The sequence below is a fragment of the Dermacentor silvarum genome, chromosome 2 (genome assembly GCF_013339745.2).
Source record: "Dermacentor silvarum isolate Dsil-2018 chromosome 2, BIME_Dsil_1.4, whole genome shotgun sequence".
Lineage (NCBI taxonomy): Eukaryota > Metazoa > Arthropoda > Arachnida > Ixodida > Ixodidae > Dermacentor > Dermacentor silvarum.
The window spans coordinates 122,634,481-122,650,893 of NC_051155.1; the positions used below are offsets into that span (position 1 = coordinate 122,634,481).

Here is a 16,413-nt window from a genome sequence, read left to right on the forward strand (position 1 = left end):
GTAAATCATAAGCTCAACACCAGAGACTTATGGTGACTTTAGATGCACTGACACCACTGACTCACTTCCTGGCTAAGCTTCCCCCCTCTGCTTTTTCACCACTTTCCATTCCATGCACAAGCATGTGAAGCCCAAGGAAGCTCCATTTTAAGTGAATAGTGACCATATAAGCCAACACACACTGAGGCCTATAGGCAAGCATAGAGAAAATTCTGTTAAAAAGAAAATTGAACTGCACATTACTTATACAGAAGAGTGCTAAACATGAAGTTTTTATTCGTATTCACATAAGGAGAAACAAATGATGGTGGAAGAAAAGGAAACTTGTGGCCAGTGGGAGCCAAACTCACAACTTTTGCATGATGCATATGGTGCTCTACCAATTTAAGCTATGCTGACAGTTGTTCACCCTTCCATTTTTCTTGGTAATTGAGCACATAATTATGTAACCTAGCGCTGAGAATGTTAACCAGTGTTGTTTACTGTCATGGTACTCATTGGTATTGCTGTTCATTGGCTTTTTATATGGTTGTTGTCAGTTTTCTGTTGGGATTCCCATCAAACTGCTATCTCCTGTGCACACATGTGCCTGCATACCAGCAGGTCTTGAAAGACACAGCAGCAAGAAAAATGAATGGTACACGTACCAAAGAAACAAAAAAGAGGTTGACCACTGGATTTACTAGCATGTACTACAATATCTGCATTGACCCTCAGTGGTGTTCTTGGCCCATGTATCTTAATTAAGGGCCATAAAAAAGTTATTTCTACTGAGGCCAGAAAATATAACAATAAAGCAGGAGAGAATCGCCTTAGGTTTCATGCGCACTGGTCAAGAGAGCAATGCAAGTACTCGAAAAAAAAAAAAAAATTGGTGAGAGTAAAGTACAAAGCATTTCAATAGCTGCTTGCTATTGTTACCTTCAGAGAAAGACTACACGAGCTTCTCACCTTGTTTTCACTGTAGTTTGCAATCACAACGCCGACAAATAGTGTCAGCCCAATCATACAGCCAAGAAATACAAAGATGTGAATGTAAATGGCATGAACCTGGAAAATAAATATAGCTTCTTCATTTCTTTGACCCTTCATTTATAAAATTAAGTACATTTTTTATCATAGTACAAAAATCAAATGTCAGGGCTACTTGTGGTATTTAAATGCATGCTTGTATGAATTTTAGCAAATCTTTTCACTTGTCAGGAAAACGTCTAGTTTATCGCATGAGACACTGTGCTTGTACGAAGACGCAACAGCAGCTGGCATTGGTATGTCACAATCACTGCATTTATTGGATGTGTAAAGCTCAGCAGAGTAGCATCAGCAGCTTTGAACATGGCCATGTGTCTGCATGCAAACACCAGGGTACGCCTCAATGTTTGTGGTGTGCATTGAAGTGTTGCACCATGAGCTATTCCCTCAAGGCATCATTGTGCTGCAGAAATGTTTCTTGCGGCTGTCTGACATAACAACCCTCAACTCAACTCAAGAGTATCCACAGTTGATCTGAACTCCAGTGACTTCAGCTACTGCCCATACAATGACAACCTTGATTGCCCTTGGACCAGATGTCTTTAATCTACAACCCATGTGGTGCATAATTTTCATTTTGGCTCTAACTCTATAGCAGGCAGTTATTTGGAATTTCATGTTCACTGCCGCTTATCAACCATTGCATGTTGTTTACGCGTGATTTACATGCGGCTTTGGTGATAAGACACATGCCATGTACAGAACATAACCTCATCTGCAAGAAGGCTGGGAGCGACAACTGCTGCTCGGTTTGCGTGTGCTGCACTGAAAAAGAAATGTACATAAAATGGCATGTTGATGGCATGCAATATATAAAGGAATGCCCCGTTACTTTAGTGTTAACTTCCTATATAATTGGTTAAGCCCAGTTTTTCTGGTATGCAGAGGTGCCAATATGTCTATCTTAGCTAACATTTTCGTCTCATCACTTATGAAACATCAGAGCATGGTGCATATTAAATAGCGGGAATGGAGATTTTTGTTAGCCTAAGTAGCTGTAAACTGAAGATTGAATGCCATTAACCAGCTCCAATAATATTACTAATAATCAATGGTTAACAACAATGACAATAATACTAATATTAACCCATTACCATCATAATCATATCAGCAGTGGCTTCTAAGAGAGCAAATAATAAAATACAACAAATTTCACCACCAAAAATCAGACAGAGGTCAGGTTTGCACTTATTATAGGATGCAATCGAGTAGATTTTGCAGAGTTGTCTGTCAGTTACCTCGTTTTTCTCATTGGCCTGCATAAAGGAAGATATGAACATTTCAAAAATGTAATGCTAGCATGGAAATTATCATTCTGCTGAGCAAGCATGAGGGTAAACACTGCTACTGTAGTAGCATATGTGTGTACCTTGAGCATGTATCTTGAGCAATTTCATAGCCACATGCAAATGCTAACAATGTGTTAGTTATGTTAAACAACTAAACTATGTCTAGCACAAAAGTAAGAAAACAAGCATTGCAGCAGAGAAATACAGACAATAAAGACTTTCTAACGTAATGCACATCAGTGCTACTTTTTAAGATCGATTGTTTGCTTAAAAAAAAAAAACTGAGTAAAGGTTGAATATAATGAAAACATTTTTACGGTATAACAAAATTCATGCCACCATTGGCAGTGCCACAAGAGCACAGAAAAGTTATATCTTAGTGAAACAAAAGTTAGAGACGAAAAACAGTGAGATGTCCAGATTATACCAATGGCATTTTGCAACAGTCTTAAAGATCAATGGCTAGCAAAGAAAATGTGAGTGCGAGTGACTGCTAAGAAAAGTGTGCGTGAAAATTTTTTTGTCATAGCAGTTGCCACTTGATTGGGGCCAAGCTTTGCTGAAGAGCATAAGCATGTTTTCCTACATTGCAAGAGTTGGGCAGTGATAAGCTTTGAAAAGAAATTAACATACAAACACATGGATGAAGTAACAGACCTCTATTATTGTTTATTCTGTAAAGGAATGCTAAACTACTCGTTGTAAACTTAATGCATAGTTCAGTAATGAAATTAACCCCTTCCATTCCATGTTACTATCCTGAATTCTGACCAAAAATGGCAAATTGTTTTTAAGACCTCAGTTGCCAACATATTTTACTTCCTCAGAAATATTAAGTTTACTTCTGCTCGTGCTGTCCTATAGATTGTGTGCTGCAATCTACCATTAGCACAACTAAGCACTGAGACAGAGCTGGGCTAATCCATGGCGTTGCTAGAAAGTGCAAAGTACTGCTGACGAACTGCGCTCGTCCTTGGCCGTATTTATCAGAAATGCGTGGACGAGTCCAGCTTGTTCAAGGCATGAAACGGATTAATACACTACAAATGAGACAGTGAACCAGGCCGAAATTGCTTGGTCAGCATGTTGAAATAATAACTTTAATTGTAGCATGAATTTCACTTTTTATGCAATGTCTTAACATTTAATATGAAAACATGCTACAAAAGATATGGCTGGTGATGGCGAATGACTCCTTGCAGCAGCCAGTTCTATCACCATTCAGGCAAAAGTGCTATAAGATTACAATAACTGCAGTATTATGTGTTGTGTTTTCATTTCTCTGGTTGTTTTTAGAAACCTCCAACACAACTAACCTAGTGACCTAGTAGGACAAATTTTTGTACCCACGAATTAGGTTTACTTGCTCTAAACTCTATTTGCTCAAGCTGTGCAACTACAGACTCTGTTTTAAAGTGATACATGGAGTGAGGACTACAGTTAAACCTCAATATAACGAAGTTGGTAAAATCGACACATTGCTTTATTATGTTGAAATTTCGTTATATTGAAATTCCATCTTTTATGCAAATAAGTACAGTCGCCGATGGTTTTTTCTTACAAGGGGCCACAAAATTTTCCATATTGCGCAATCCGAAAAAAGCAAATTTGAAGAAAAATTACCGCTGAATTTGAGAGTCAGTGACGAAAGATACGGTTTCATGCCATGTCCATGATATCTTAATAATTATCAGGGTTACGAAGCAAAGCCATAACCACTTTCTCGCGTCCACTCCACCCCCCCCTGCTGATAGTGTCGCACGCAGTGGAACGAAGCTAATATAATGAAAAGCACCAGCAGCAGGGAGCGAATGCTTCATCTGCCTCTCGCTTCAACGAGTCTCCAAAACTCGAGATTACACAACCACCAGCAGTAACGCCAGCAGACAGCGCACTATGATACGCCGTTTCAGCTAGCTCTACCAAACTTAGCACATGCAGCAAATTACTTCTAAAACAGGGCGTGCGGGCTGTGTATGCACTCAGCCATGCTGGAAACCATGTGCAGCCATGGCCTAGCTAGAAAATGTTACGCACACCTAAATGTGCACCTCCTCCCCTGCTCCATGATAGGAGAGGAGGAGAGCGGCGAGCAAGGAGGACATCGAGGCACCCTAAAACCTTCCCCTCACCCTCACGCGCGCTTGATCCCGTTACCTTGAGCTCTCTTCCCTCACCCCCCCCCCCTTTCCCCTTGCTCGCGTGGGGAAGACGGCACTGGTCAAGCCACCATCCTTCTCGGCTCACCTTAGCATGCTTTCACTGGCACCTAAAGCACACAGTGCGAGGGACGAGATAGGATGTTATCGCACTTGGACTTGACGCTGCTCTGCGTCGGCGACGTGCGATTTAAGACGTGTGTTCGCAAGCAGAAACACGTAATTCAATCATTTGACCATCTGCGTCCATGGAAGTTTCTATTTATTGTCTTGGTATTTCGATATATTGAAATGGTGTATAAACACACTTTGTTATATTGAGGTTCAAAATACGTGGTGTGTTATGGACAAGAAGCTATGAAAGGTTAAATACTCTGTTATATCAAGAATTTCATTATGTTGAAGTCAGTTATAACTTAATTATAAGCAACATGAATATCTCTGCAAGATGCACTGAATGACAAGTTGCACATGTAAATAGCAAAAAATAAAAGACATCTACAGCGCAACCAGACAAAGCACAAGAAAGGTATTCTAAAATGACGTAGAATTGGGGTAGTTGGTGATCTTCAAAAATAAACATGCTGTGCACAGAAGGACACCACGAAGAAGAACACAGGCAACAATGGAATGCTAGTAACAACTGTTGGTAGTAGTGTTCTGTTAACGTCCGTCTCCTTCTTTGTAGTGTCCATTCCACACACAGCATGTCTCTCCGGTTGTCTATTGTGTGTTTTTTTTTTTTTTTTTTTTTTTTTCACTATGAGCATGAATGTGCTGAATAAGGATGTGAGTGTTCATGCTGTAGAGACTTACTGGCCCCAGCCTGTGTAGAAGAACATCACGAATGTCTAGCCATCCTTTGAAAGAGAGCACCTCAAAGAGTGCAAGCATAGCATTGCCAATACTGTCAAAGTTGAACCTGCGAGGGTTTGCCCTGTGGGCGGGGAAGACAGCAGCCAGGTCAGGGAAGAGAAGAGGCACAGTAAGCACACTGGAGAGACAGGGAGAGAGGGCCCATCTCTCTTTGCCTACAAAGCACGCAGTGAACTAGCGCAATTAACTACAAGTGCTGGCACCATGCTCTTTCTAGCTGTGCCACTACCATCTACTCGACTTTCTTTCTTACTCTTTTTGTCCGATGCATAGTGTCAACTACATTGCTGTTCACTGGAAAAAAAAAAAGTCGCTGATTGAAATTTTAAATGCAAATAAATTACTGCTAGCGAGCACATGCGGTGGTAGAAAGTCTCAGTCCCTGCACGTGCCCGGTGCCTTCAGTTTGCATGTGCTGTCATATGGCCTGCCAAAAACGAGATGCAATTACAGCTGCAGGCAGACAAACAGTCACACTTCATAAGTGTTCCTGTACCATCAATTAGGAAACGTTTCAGCTTGCACTATATACTGCTGTAGCTACATCATGGAAGGTGACTGTCTACTTGGTGTCCCTTTGCACAGACGTAACGAGGCATTTCTTGTGAGCTGTCGCAAACAGCGGTGACTGCATTTTTGGCTATCTGCATAAATAACAGTCTAGGCTATTGGTTGAAGTCTGCAACTGCAGTAGTGTATTACCAGCAATGTTAAAATACACACAACTGTGAACTGCCCCTAGCTGCAAAGTCCACTTCTCTATTGCTCCATTTTAAGTTCTGTGGCTTGTCTAAATTTAACAGTTTAAGATTTCCTTTCTCAGCTGCCCATATGCAAAGTAGCTGCTTATTTCCTCATAAAACACCCCATGTAAGGGCTCCTTACAATAGAGAAAAGTTTATGATACTTGGTAGTTTGTGTCTAGCACTTTTTGCACTGTGCTCTCCTATAATAAAATTTAAAAGTACAAGAAATATGAGTCAAGGAGGAACGTTTCATTAGCAGCTGCAAAGATTTTAACAGGTCGTCACCCTTTCAGAGCTAGGATTTTACTGCTACCAGCATAACACTTTTGCTCCTGTGCTTTGACTTGAGTTAATTCAGTGCGTTTTGTTTGCAAATATTGATGATGTGGAATACAAAGGCTCAAATTCACTAGAAACTTTTCAAGAAGTGACTGTCTATTAAAGTTGTTTTCACAGCACATAGAAGCATCAAAGACTGTAGAATTCTATGGAGAACTTTCCAAGGACAGCATAGCAAGTGGTCAGCATGAAAGATAGCATTGAAACAGTTTAAGTAGACAATAAATAGACTGCTGACACTGCTACTCACACCTTTTCCTTCCAAACAATCTGCAGCACACAGTATTTTGTAGATAAGTAAAGTGTGACAATAACCAAACACATTCTTGAAAGGTGTTAGTTCACAGAGCATGAAAGTGCGGGCACTGGTCTACATCTGCAGAGAGTGCAGTTAGTCCCGAGTGGCAAGATTTAGTCAGCTTTTAGAAGTACAGAGGTGCACAGATTGTTTTTCCTTGCATCTAGTTGCAAGTAATCATGGGCACCTCTGCCGACTGGATTCAAGCAACTGCAGTTTCTTTTGAAAACTAAGAACACAAACGAAACCTCATTTTTATCAAGGTTTGCCCGAGATGCTTTTAACATTATGAGAGATATGACATGGTCTGAAGACATATATCTATATATGAGTTTAGATGTGGCCTGTGGTGCCACTTAGAAGCGGGACATAAAAAATTTATATTTTCAGTTTTTGTGGTGCTTTTGTTTTTCTTCTACACTACAGCCTGAGCTCACCGCATTCCAGTTCTGTTCTAGCAGCAACCACACGAACGCATTTACAGAATATTTTCAGTGTACTGTTTCCTGGTCCTCCAGCATCCATTTCTTGCTACATAATGACCATGCTGTAATATACTGGATAAAATATGCTTCATATGGTGGCAGAGTTAAAGGAAAATGGAGTGACCACATGGTGTGGTGTTGCCAACATAAGAGCAATGTCAAGCCAAAAATAGGGCAGAAATGTGTTTCTTGCGGTTTCTATCTAAAAGCTTTGCTTCTGCACCTAACCTTTCTAATGTGTATCATTCTCTTCAGCTGTGTATTTCAAATAAACAACATAAACAATTAAATCCTGGCTTTCACTCTGCGCGGAGAATGAAAACACCATGCCTAGACGCATCACAATATATTAAAAGGCTTTACACAGGCAGTTTATTTCAACATTAGACTTGATTACATCATCCTGCTAGGTTCTTCAGTTGAGATCACATTAGTATAGCATCTTGCTGATGTCACACAAGTGTGCAAAAGCAATGTTAAAAGCAGTGGACAAAGGGCCAGATTGCAAGGCCATTCAATATATGCTCTGCCACAGCTGCAGTTGCTTAGCCAGGTCGCTTTGCAGTCAGTTTAGTGACGGCAGTTTAGTTGCAGTGTGCACACGGTGCATGTGTCCCAGAGGACATCACACGAATGGAGGCATGCTTGTGCCTTGCATCCCTTGTGCAGTCGAGACTCACACGGCTCACTTGCTCGATAATAATGTCTCTGACATCGGTATAGCCTTCTAAGGAGAGCACCTCAAATAAGGTGAGCAGAGCGCTGCCTAAGTTGTCGAAGTTGAAGTTTCTCGGATTAGCCCTGAAGGTAGAGGAAGCAATGAAGGGGAGGGAACAATTTCAGTTTGCCTCACAAAAACCACAGCAGACGACAAGCTGTACATGGCAATGCAAGTCAGCTTTGTCTGCATGTGCTTTGTCTTTCAGGCATACCTATATTAGGTTGGGTAAACAGGTTGTGGCTTGCACTTCATACACAAAAAGCAGCTGCAACACAAGAAAATGCTCCTTTGACAGAACTCGTTGCTCTGCCTCTCTGCACAGCCAGCAATCTCATCTAGAAATATTGATCGAACATGGCTATCAAAATAAGCTAAATTTCCTGCCAACCTAGGCAAGCAATGGAGAACAGAGAACTGCACTCAGCACCTGAGAGTGTGGCCACCACCACATGAGGCCTTTTAACTCTCAGCTGCCTGCCCAGCCTGAGAGAAAATTCAATTATTGTATGTTTTACAATAGAAAAAAACTTTTGTGGCAGCGGGACATCAGAACTTGACATGTAAGGAGCCAATCAACACTTGGCTATCGTACTTTCAGTGAACAGCTCTTATTGCTGCATTTGGCGCCTACCCTGTCTATCGCTACGACTGTTCACAACAGAAAACCCTCCTCGATTAAAACCTGCCCTCCCTCTCAATGCACAACACTGTCATGCTGCACTCCGTGATGCTTGCTCTCCTTTTCACTTGGCAGTCACCATGTCCAGAATATGTCACCAGATGGCACCACCCTTACGTCGCATAACTCCTTCTCTCGTCATCGTCACCCATTATGCGCCTCTTTCTTTCCCTCTTCCCCTTCACCCAATGCCAAGTAGCTGGCTAGAGGAATTTACCTCAGGCTGACCTCTCTGCATTTCGTATCATTAAACTTCTCTCTCTCTCTTAACAGAGAATCAGGGTGGCAGGTTCCCAACTCACAGTAAATTTCATCATAACTGCAACACATTTCTTCTGGTGCCATGGAAGACCTTGTCAACATATAACCATACATAAATCACAATGCATATGCATAATATATTTGCCTACATGTTGTCGTGCCACTTCAGGTGCAACGTAACAGCTGTTCATTATGTGTTTCTGCTGAAAGTCATACAGATATCTCTTAATCTTTTTGTGCGTGGATTTGCACGCTGAACTTAGCGCCATTGCTGTCCAACGTGCTGATTGTTTATCATACCCATCTGACATGTGTGAAGCCACTTTTGAGTGAATTGTGCGCACCCTCGTCAACTTTTCAATGGCTTGGACATTATTAAAATGCAAGTGGAAGGCAGTATTCATTGTTAAAACCAGTGCCTTCAGAACTGCAGCAAGAACTACAAAATATACCTCACATACTGCACACTATCTTTCTGAAATTCCTTTTATTTCTTTTTTTTTTCAATCTGCACGTTTTTCACAGTGCATGCATATTCCTTTTACTGGCGAAACAGAAATGGACAAGTTCTTATGTAACAGGACAGTTGCCTCTTCCCTTAGTGTTAACATGTTTGCAGATTTTCTTCTTGTAGCGCAAAAACACACGGACACACGGAGACACACACAGGCGCTAACTTCCAACAATGTTGTTGGAAGTTAGCGCCTGTGTGTGTCTCCGTTCTTCTTCTACGTCCGTGTGTTTTTGCGCTACAAGAAGAAAATCTGCAAACATGTTACACCAACAAGCCCAAATGTCTACACTGATGGACTTAGTGTTAAGTTGCGCAGAAGGAGAGTGCACATTTTTGAAGGACTTAATATTACTACAATGCACTACGGTGAAACGTATTATCAGCGCCAAAAGGTTGGGTTAGATGAAAATTTTGAAATTGTGCGAACTTTAGGCACATAGCCTATACATAAAACAACAGAATGATAATTTTGTTGCACACACTAGCAGAGACTTAGAGATTGACTCCAACCAAATAAGGAAATTTACTAGCCCGACGTTTCGGAACCAATTCGGCTCCTTCTTCAGGGGGTATTCTTCGGAGGTGGCGGTGTGCCGCTTTTAAAAGGTCCGTCGTAACAAAGGAGAGGAAGGGGGAGAGAGCGTAAGGTGCGGAGACACTTGGCAGAGAGCGTAAGTCTCCGCACCTTACGCTCTCTCCCCCTTCCTCTCCTTTGTTACGACGGACCTTTTAAAAGCGGCACACCGCCACCTCCGAAGAATACCCCCTGAAGAAGGAGCCGAATTGGTTCCGAAACGTCGGGCTAGTAAATTTCCTTATTTGGTTGGAGTCAATCTCTAAGTCTTAATCAATTTTCCCAACCAGACAGGTAATTCTGTCGAAATGTTTAGCTTCAAGTACACACTAGCAGCGACGACAACAATGCAGTCTCTGCTACACCAGTTCACAAAAGAATTTTTGTGAAAAACTTTGGTGCCAACAGCAAACATTAAAAAAGAACTCCGACAATGCACAATAAAGTAAGCATGAAACATTTTACATAACGATAAGTACATTTTACACTAAGGTATGTAAGATTTGTCATTGTATTGGACCTGGTTATGTCATAATAAAACTGTTCAGGGCAATATATTCGTCTGCTGTAAAAATATACGTTTAAAAAATAAAGGAAAGATTACCAATGGTACAGTAGTAGCAAGATAATTTGGTACTAATCATTTTGAAAACAACAAATTTGAGAGTGAAGATTACTAAAAAAACTTCCAGAACATTTCATTTTTCTTCATTGTTCACCAAATTAGAAGGCTTGCTGTATGCTGTTATGGGGAAACATAAACAATTTGATAGTAAGTGAGCAGAATCAGAAGACGTACCAAACACGAGGCACCAGGATTACAGGGTAGGTGTCGTTTTCTGCCGGCTGGAGCTTCATTTTGGTGACAAATACCTTGCGCATAAAAAACCCAACGCACTCCCTCTGCAAAGTCAGATGGAGAGTAGGCTGGTGGCTTACAAGAGCAAATGTGCCTGCAAAAGCTAATTTATTGTTCATCATCACCAGTCACCATCACCAGTCAGCAATTACTGCAAACTTCATTTATTAGAGCTTGAAGAGGAGGACAATGTTGTTTCACTTAGTCTAAATATTGTTCGATGTAACTATACATTGTTCTTCAATTATCACTGTTCTATAACTGTAAAGGATACTGCTAACACAATTTTGTGGCATATTCTACATAGCATTTCATAGTGCCTTTTTGCAAAAAGAATATGCACATACTTGAAACGCTGGCAAAGACTATCAAGGTGGTTAGCCTTCAGTCGTTGATGTAAAGTCTCCAGTTTACGTAATGTCACAGGTGTTTTTTGGCTTTACTCCTTTCTTCTTGTGGCTACTTAATGAAAACTACTGTTGTCAGTAAATTTACCTTTGTCAAGCACTTTTGGAATTTAAAAGAAAGCACCATGGTGTAGATGAACCTGATGACATTATCAAACTTGCCTTGCTTTTCACTACTATAATCATCACTAACCTGTGCTGATCGAACGTGACTGGTATTTCCATTCTAGTAGTTCTTTACCAAATTCTTTACTGAGTTTTATACATACTTAAAATAAATAGAAGTGCCTAACATGGCTTGTTTTTCAGAGGTTATACTAAATAGCCTAACCTTTTACTTTCTATAGACGAGCTGAGTTCCTCCAAATGTTTTGCACACATGCTACTAATGGGGAGCACTGCCAGTGAGCTACACATTTTGCTTTAACAATCGCAAAAATTGAGCTCAAGTGAAAACAAGCAACTCCTGCTGATAATTAGACTTCCCCACAAAAAGAAGCTGTGGTTATTCTCATCACAATGATTCAACTTCAGTGAATATGCACAGAAATGCTGACCACAAATTGCCACTGTCTGTATATAATACATGTAGGCAACACTATAGAGGCCACAATTATAGTACCATAGACATACAAATTATATGCACAGGAATGCTGACCACAAATTGCCACTGTCTGTATATAATACATGCAGGCAACACTATAGAGGCCACAATTATAGTACCATAGACATACGAATTGAATTATTTTTGCTATTTCATCCTTGGTCCACTCATAGAAAAACTGGTAAGTGATGAGGCACTCTCAGCATTCACTAACATGGTTGAAAGTCTGCATAGTATCATATATGACTACACCAAATGATACAACAAAACCATTTTCTTTAGCTGAAGCACACTATATAGTAACAAACTGTAGCTACACAAATAAGTCCACATTTATCTTTGTTTTGTATACCTAAGGTTTATTTATGAAGAGTCCGCTGTAATGTTGCTGAGAATAAATGAATAAACAAATGAAAAACAGGCAGGCAAGATGATTATGAAATGCAGCTAGCTCTGGAATTTATTGCTTACCCTTGTTCTGATATCCGGATCATTGCAGCGTGCCAATCGGCCACCAAACAGGTGCACGCCATAACACGCAAAAACAAACATGAGAACAATTAACAGTATGGAGACCTGTAAGAAATAAAGAGCTTCAAGTTAGCAACTGCACTCACATTTAATGCATACAGTAAGAAATTTTCCTTGCCTGACAAAACAATTAACATGGTAAGCACACAGCTTTTCTATCAGCAAATATAGTACTAACATGCACGGTAACAGCATTGGTGACCATAAACTCGTGAACTATTCTTAGCATTCTAAGCATATTGTGCATATTGTTCATTGGTCATCAGCCATGTCATGCCGAGTGCACCGGCACTAATGAGATCGCCAAAATTAAACTGCGGCATGCCTCATAATCATATTGTGGTTTTGGCACATAAAACCCCAGAACTTTGTTTAAAAGAAACTGCATGGTGCTTACGTTAAGTACTTGGGAAGAATACCCCCTGGGAACAGTGAGTACTGATGGTTCCCGTTATGGTGAAGGATTGTTCACGTTCAGTTAAAGTGTCCATGAATGGAGACATCCCCCTAACACAATCTTTAATAAGCACTACTGTAGTTGAGCTCGAAACTCCATTTGCTGTGTGTGTCCGTCCTTCCCATTACGCCATTGTCATTACATCTCTCGCTTCAACGCGTCTCCGAAACTCGAGATTATACAACCTCCAGCATGGAACGCACAGAAAGACAGCACACATGATGCCACACCATCTTGGCACACCTACTCTTTGCAATGGTGGCAGATTACCTCTAAAACAGGGCGTGCAGACTGTGTATACACTCAGCTAGGCTGACCGCCACGTGTAGCCACGGCGGCGCTAAAAAAAAGGAGACTCATACCTACCTGACTTCCCCCCCCCCACACACACTTTCTTCCCTTGCCCTTCCCTTAATCGCATTACCATGAGCTCGCTCACTTCCCCCCTTTCCCTTTGCTCACACAGGAAGACTGCACTCGTCAAGCCACCACCCTTCTCGGCTCACCCTCGCATGCTTTCGCTCGCACCCAAAGCATACAACGCGCAGAGCACGATAGGGTCTTATCGCACTTGTACTTTATACGGATCATGACGCTGCTCCGCTTCGACAGTCGCTTTTGGTCGCACGGGGCACGATTTGAGAGGCGTTCGCAAGCAGCCACTTGTAATTCAACCTTTGACCATCTGTGTCTGTGGAAATTTCTATTTGTTGTCTTGGTATTCCTTCATGCCGGCAGTTAAATTTCATTATATTGAAATCGTGTATAAACACACTTGGTTAAACTGAGGTTCTAAATACATGGTGTTCTATAGACAAGAAGTTATGAAATGTTAAATATTTAGTTATATCGAGGATTTTGTTAGTATATTGAAGTTCCTTATATTGAGGTTTAACTGCATATATAAAGAAAGAAGGAACCGGTTGAGGCCGACTTCAACATTTGTGAATGTGTTTCTGTGTATTGATTCTGACGTACATACTACCAGCAAGCATGAGCAAGCAGCTGTCAAGAGAAATGCAGTGTTGCATCTCTATTGTCCTGGTACATAACCTGTTCACGAGCACATTTTGGTGACACATGTGATAAACTAAGAGGGAGCATTGTGTCGTAATTCTGGAAGATCGACAATTTACCACAAGAACCATGTGGCATGTTAGTTTGCCGAGCGTTTAACCCATTGCGCCACAAACGCATTTGCAGAGAGCTACACAGACGCGCCTTATATATCTAACACTCCTCCGTGTACCCGCGCTCTTGCTCGGGGCGGTGCCGCCGCCTACGAGCAGAAAAGAGAAGTACTGCATTATGACACTAACGCGCACCGACAGTGAACGCTTCGGTGGTCTCAGCACTACGACGCCTCGATGCCAGCATTCGAAGGGACGCTGGCATCCAGAAGCACTACCAACGCCACCTAGGTGGCGTTCACCGTACTCAGCACAGCGGAGCGTGGCCTCCGCAATTAGCTCTGAAAATGTTTCTGAAGTTGATCACGGAGGCTGCAATTACGACGCGCTGTACGCGCTGATTTGACTCGGTGACGATTCAGTTACGTGCTTTGTCTTGCGCGTTGTATTAGTGTGTCAGTTACGTGCTTCGTCTTTCGCGTTGTGCTAGCGTGTGCAGCGTAGTGCAGCTTCCATATGCACGACGGTTGCTCATGGTCATCGACGTTGGTAGTCGTGATGGAGGAGACGTGCCACCAGGCGTCAGCGTGGGTGCATCAACGCCTAAGGGCGCTTTAGCCACAAAACACCAATAGACATTATATATCAATGTGCAATAAACATTACACTACTTCTGTGAAGACACGTTTCACTTTCGTGTTCTATACCGATTCCTATATAAGAGGGATCAACCACATTTTTTTCTTCTTTTTTTAATGCGGGCAGCAGAGAGAAGGAGCTTTTTGTATCTTATTGCTTCCAGTGGCCCATGCAACATACATCATGGTCTTATGTGTAATTGTCAGAATGTACCAGAGGTAGTACTATGGTACTAGATTCAATTGCTTTGGCATTGTAAGTAAAAACACGTAAGACCAGGTGTTTGCTGCGGGATCAGCCAGCTGAACTAGAAGGACTGATTCACAACACACCCATAGTGCACCTCAATGCACCCCAATCACTCTTTATAACCACATTCAAAAACATCTAAACCTACCAGAAGTATTTCCTTAAATCCACGGCACAGCTCGCAGACCACCTTGCGCATATGAGGCACAAGGCTGAAGATCCTGAGTGGCCGCACGCAGCGAAGCAGCAACAACAGCTGGGTGCCTGACTGTGGTGGGACTTGCTGGGGCATCCAGCACAGAAAGACCAGGCTTACCTGAACAAGGGAGAAAAGTAGACACCTAAAGTAACGGAAAGTTAAACTTAACTCTGCAGCACACCAGGCCTTTATTAGACTGGAGTCACTTGAAGGAACTACCCTGTCCCTGTCGTTCCTTCCTCAGCATGGAGTAGCATAGAGGCACATCACTGAAGTCAATCTCTCCACCTTTCTCTCATTAAAGTTTCTCTTTCTCTTAGTCACTGCATCATGTACAACACAGTACCTGCAAGGGTCATTGTGAGGTCACTTGATCCTCATAGTTAATTCTGCAGCATGCTTAGCAGCACACTTAAGTAAAAGAACAAAGATGGAGAGAAGAATGAACCAACAAGGCAATTATGCTAGCTCTAATCTCTTAATGCTAGATAGGGAGGACTTAGAGCTTACAAAAGTGCACTGCTTTGCAACATGCGAAAGTGCTTTTTCTTATACTGTCTCAGCAGCACAATGTTTTACAGTTAGCTAAAAAGCTTGTTGTATTTTATATTTATGACCATTTATGCTGCACGTTTTTAAAGCATGATGGCATTAGTTGCAGCTCTATCTATAGAAAAAAAAAGGAACGAATAACTACTGCTACTGCATTTTTCATCAACTTTCGTTTACGGGAGATAGCCCACTATGATATCTCAGTTTGAAAAATTGTGGCTCATAGTCTGTGGCAAATATGGTTAGGTGGCCACCTATTGATAAGTAGGTACAGTACATAATGACAAATTTTGCATGCAGCACAGACAAGGAAAGAGCAAACACCCCTCAGCTGCCATCCTACTGCATCAGTCTCCTTGTTGCACACTGAACTAATTATGCAATAAGCCAGCAAATCACTCAAATACAAACTATTGAGAGCCATAAACTCCCCTTAATATGAACTTTGTTAAGGAAATCCTTTTCTGCAGTGAACAGTTTGGTAACTTCTATTTAATTTCTTGCTGATTTATTACACTTAAATTAAGCTGAACTTCTAATCAGACAGAGTTCCAGAGTCATTTCATGCTCATCCTAAAGGAGAGCTTGCATGCAAATCACTAAGGAGGCTTCAGCCAAGCACCCGCTAAATTTTGAGGCCAGCGCACAACCGTTACTGCAGCCAGGACAGGTTATCTGCACGTGTCAAGAGCACCTAATGTCTCGGAACATATGGTGCGCCTGTCACTATAGTGATCTGACAGGACAGCGCACACAAAAGCATTCAGGCAATCACCTGTACAATGGAATTTTTTCTTTCACTAAGGCAGTAAG

General features: G+C 41.6%; 1 protein-coding gene across 1 annotated transcript in view; it reads right to left on the reverse strand.

Annotated features, from left to right (window-relative positions):
• LOC119441727 (sodium leak channel NALCN-like) overlaps positions 1-16,413 on the reverse strand; it is an 87,150-nt gene that overhangs the window by 27,716 nt on the left and 43,021 nt on the right. Inside the window, exons 23-27 of the mRNA XM_037706330.2 lie at positions 14,998-15,165; positions 12,315-12,419; positions 10,773-10,876; positions 5,297-5,417; positions 952-1,050 (exon numbers count right to left, since the gene is read on the reverse strand). Of these exons, the coding sequence (XP_037562258.1) occupies positions 952-1,050; positions 5,297-5,417; positions 10,773-10,876; positions 12,315-12,419; positions 14,998-15,165 (597 nt within the window). The remainder of the gene's footprint in view (positions 1-951; positions 1,051-5,296; positions 5,418-10,772; positions 10,877-12,314; positions 12,420-14,997; positions 15,166-16,413) is intronic.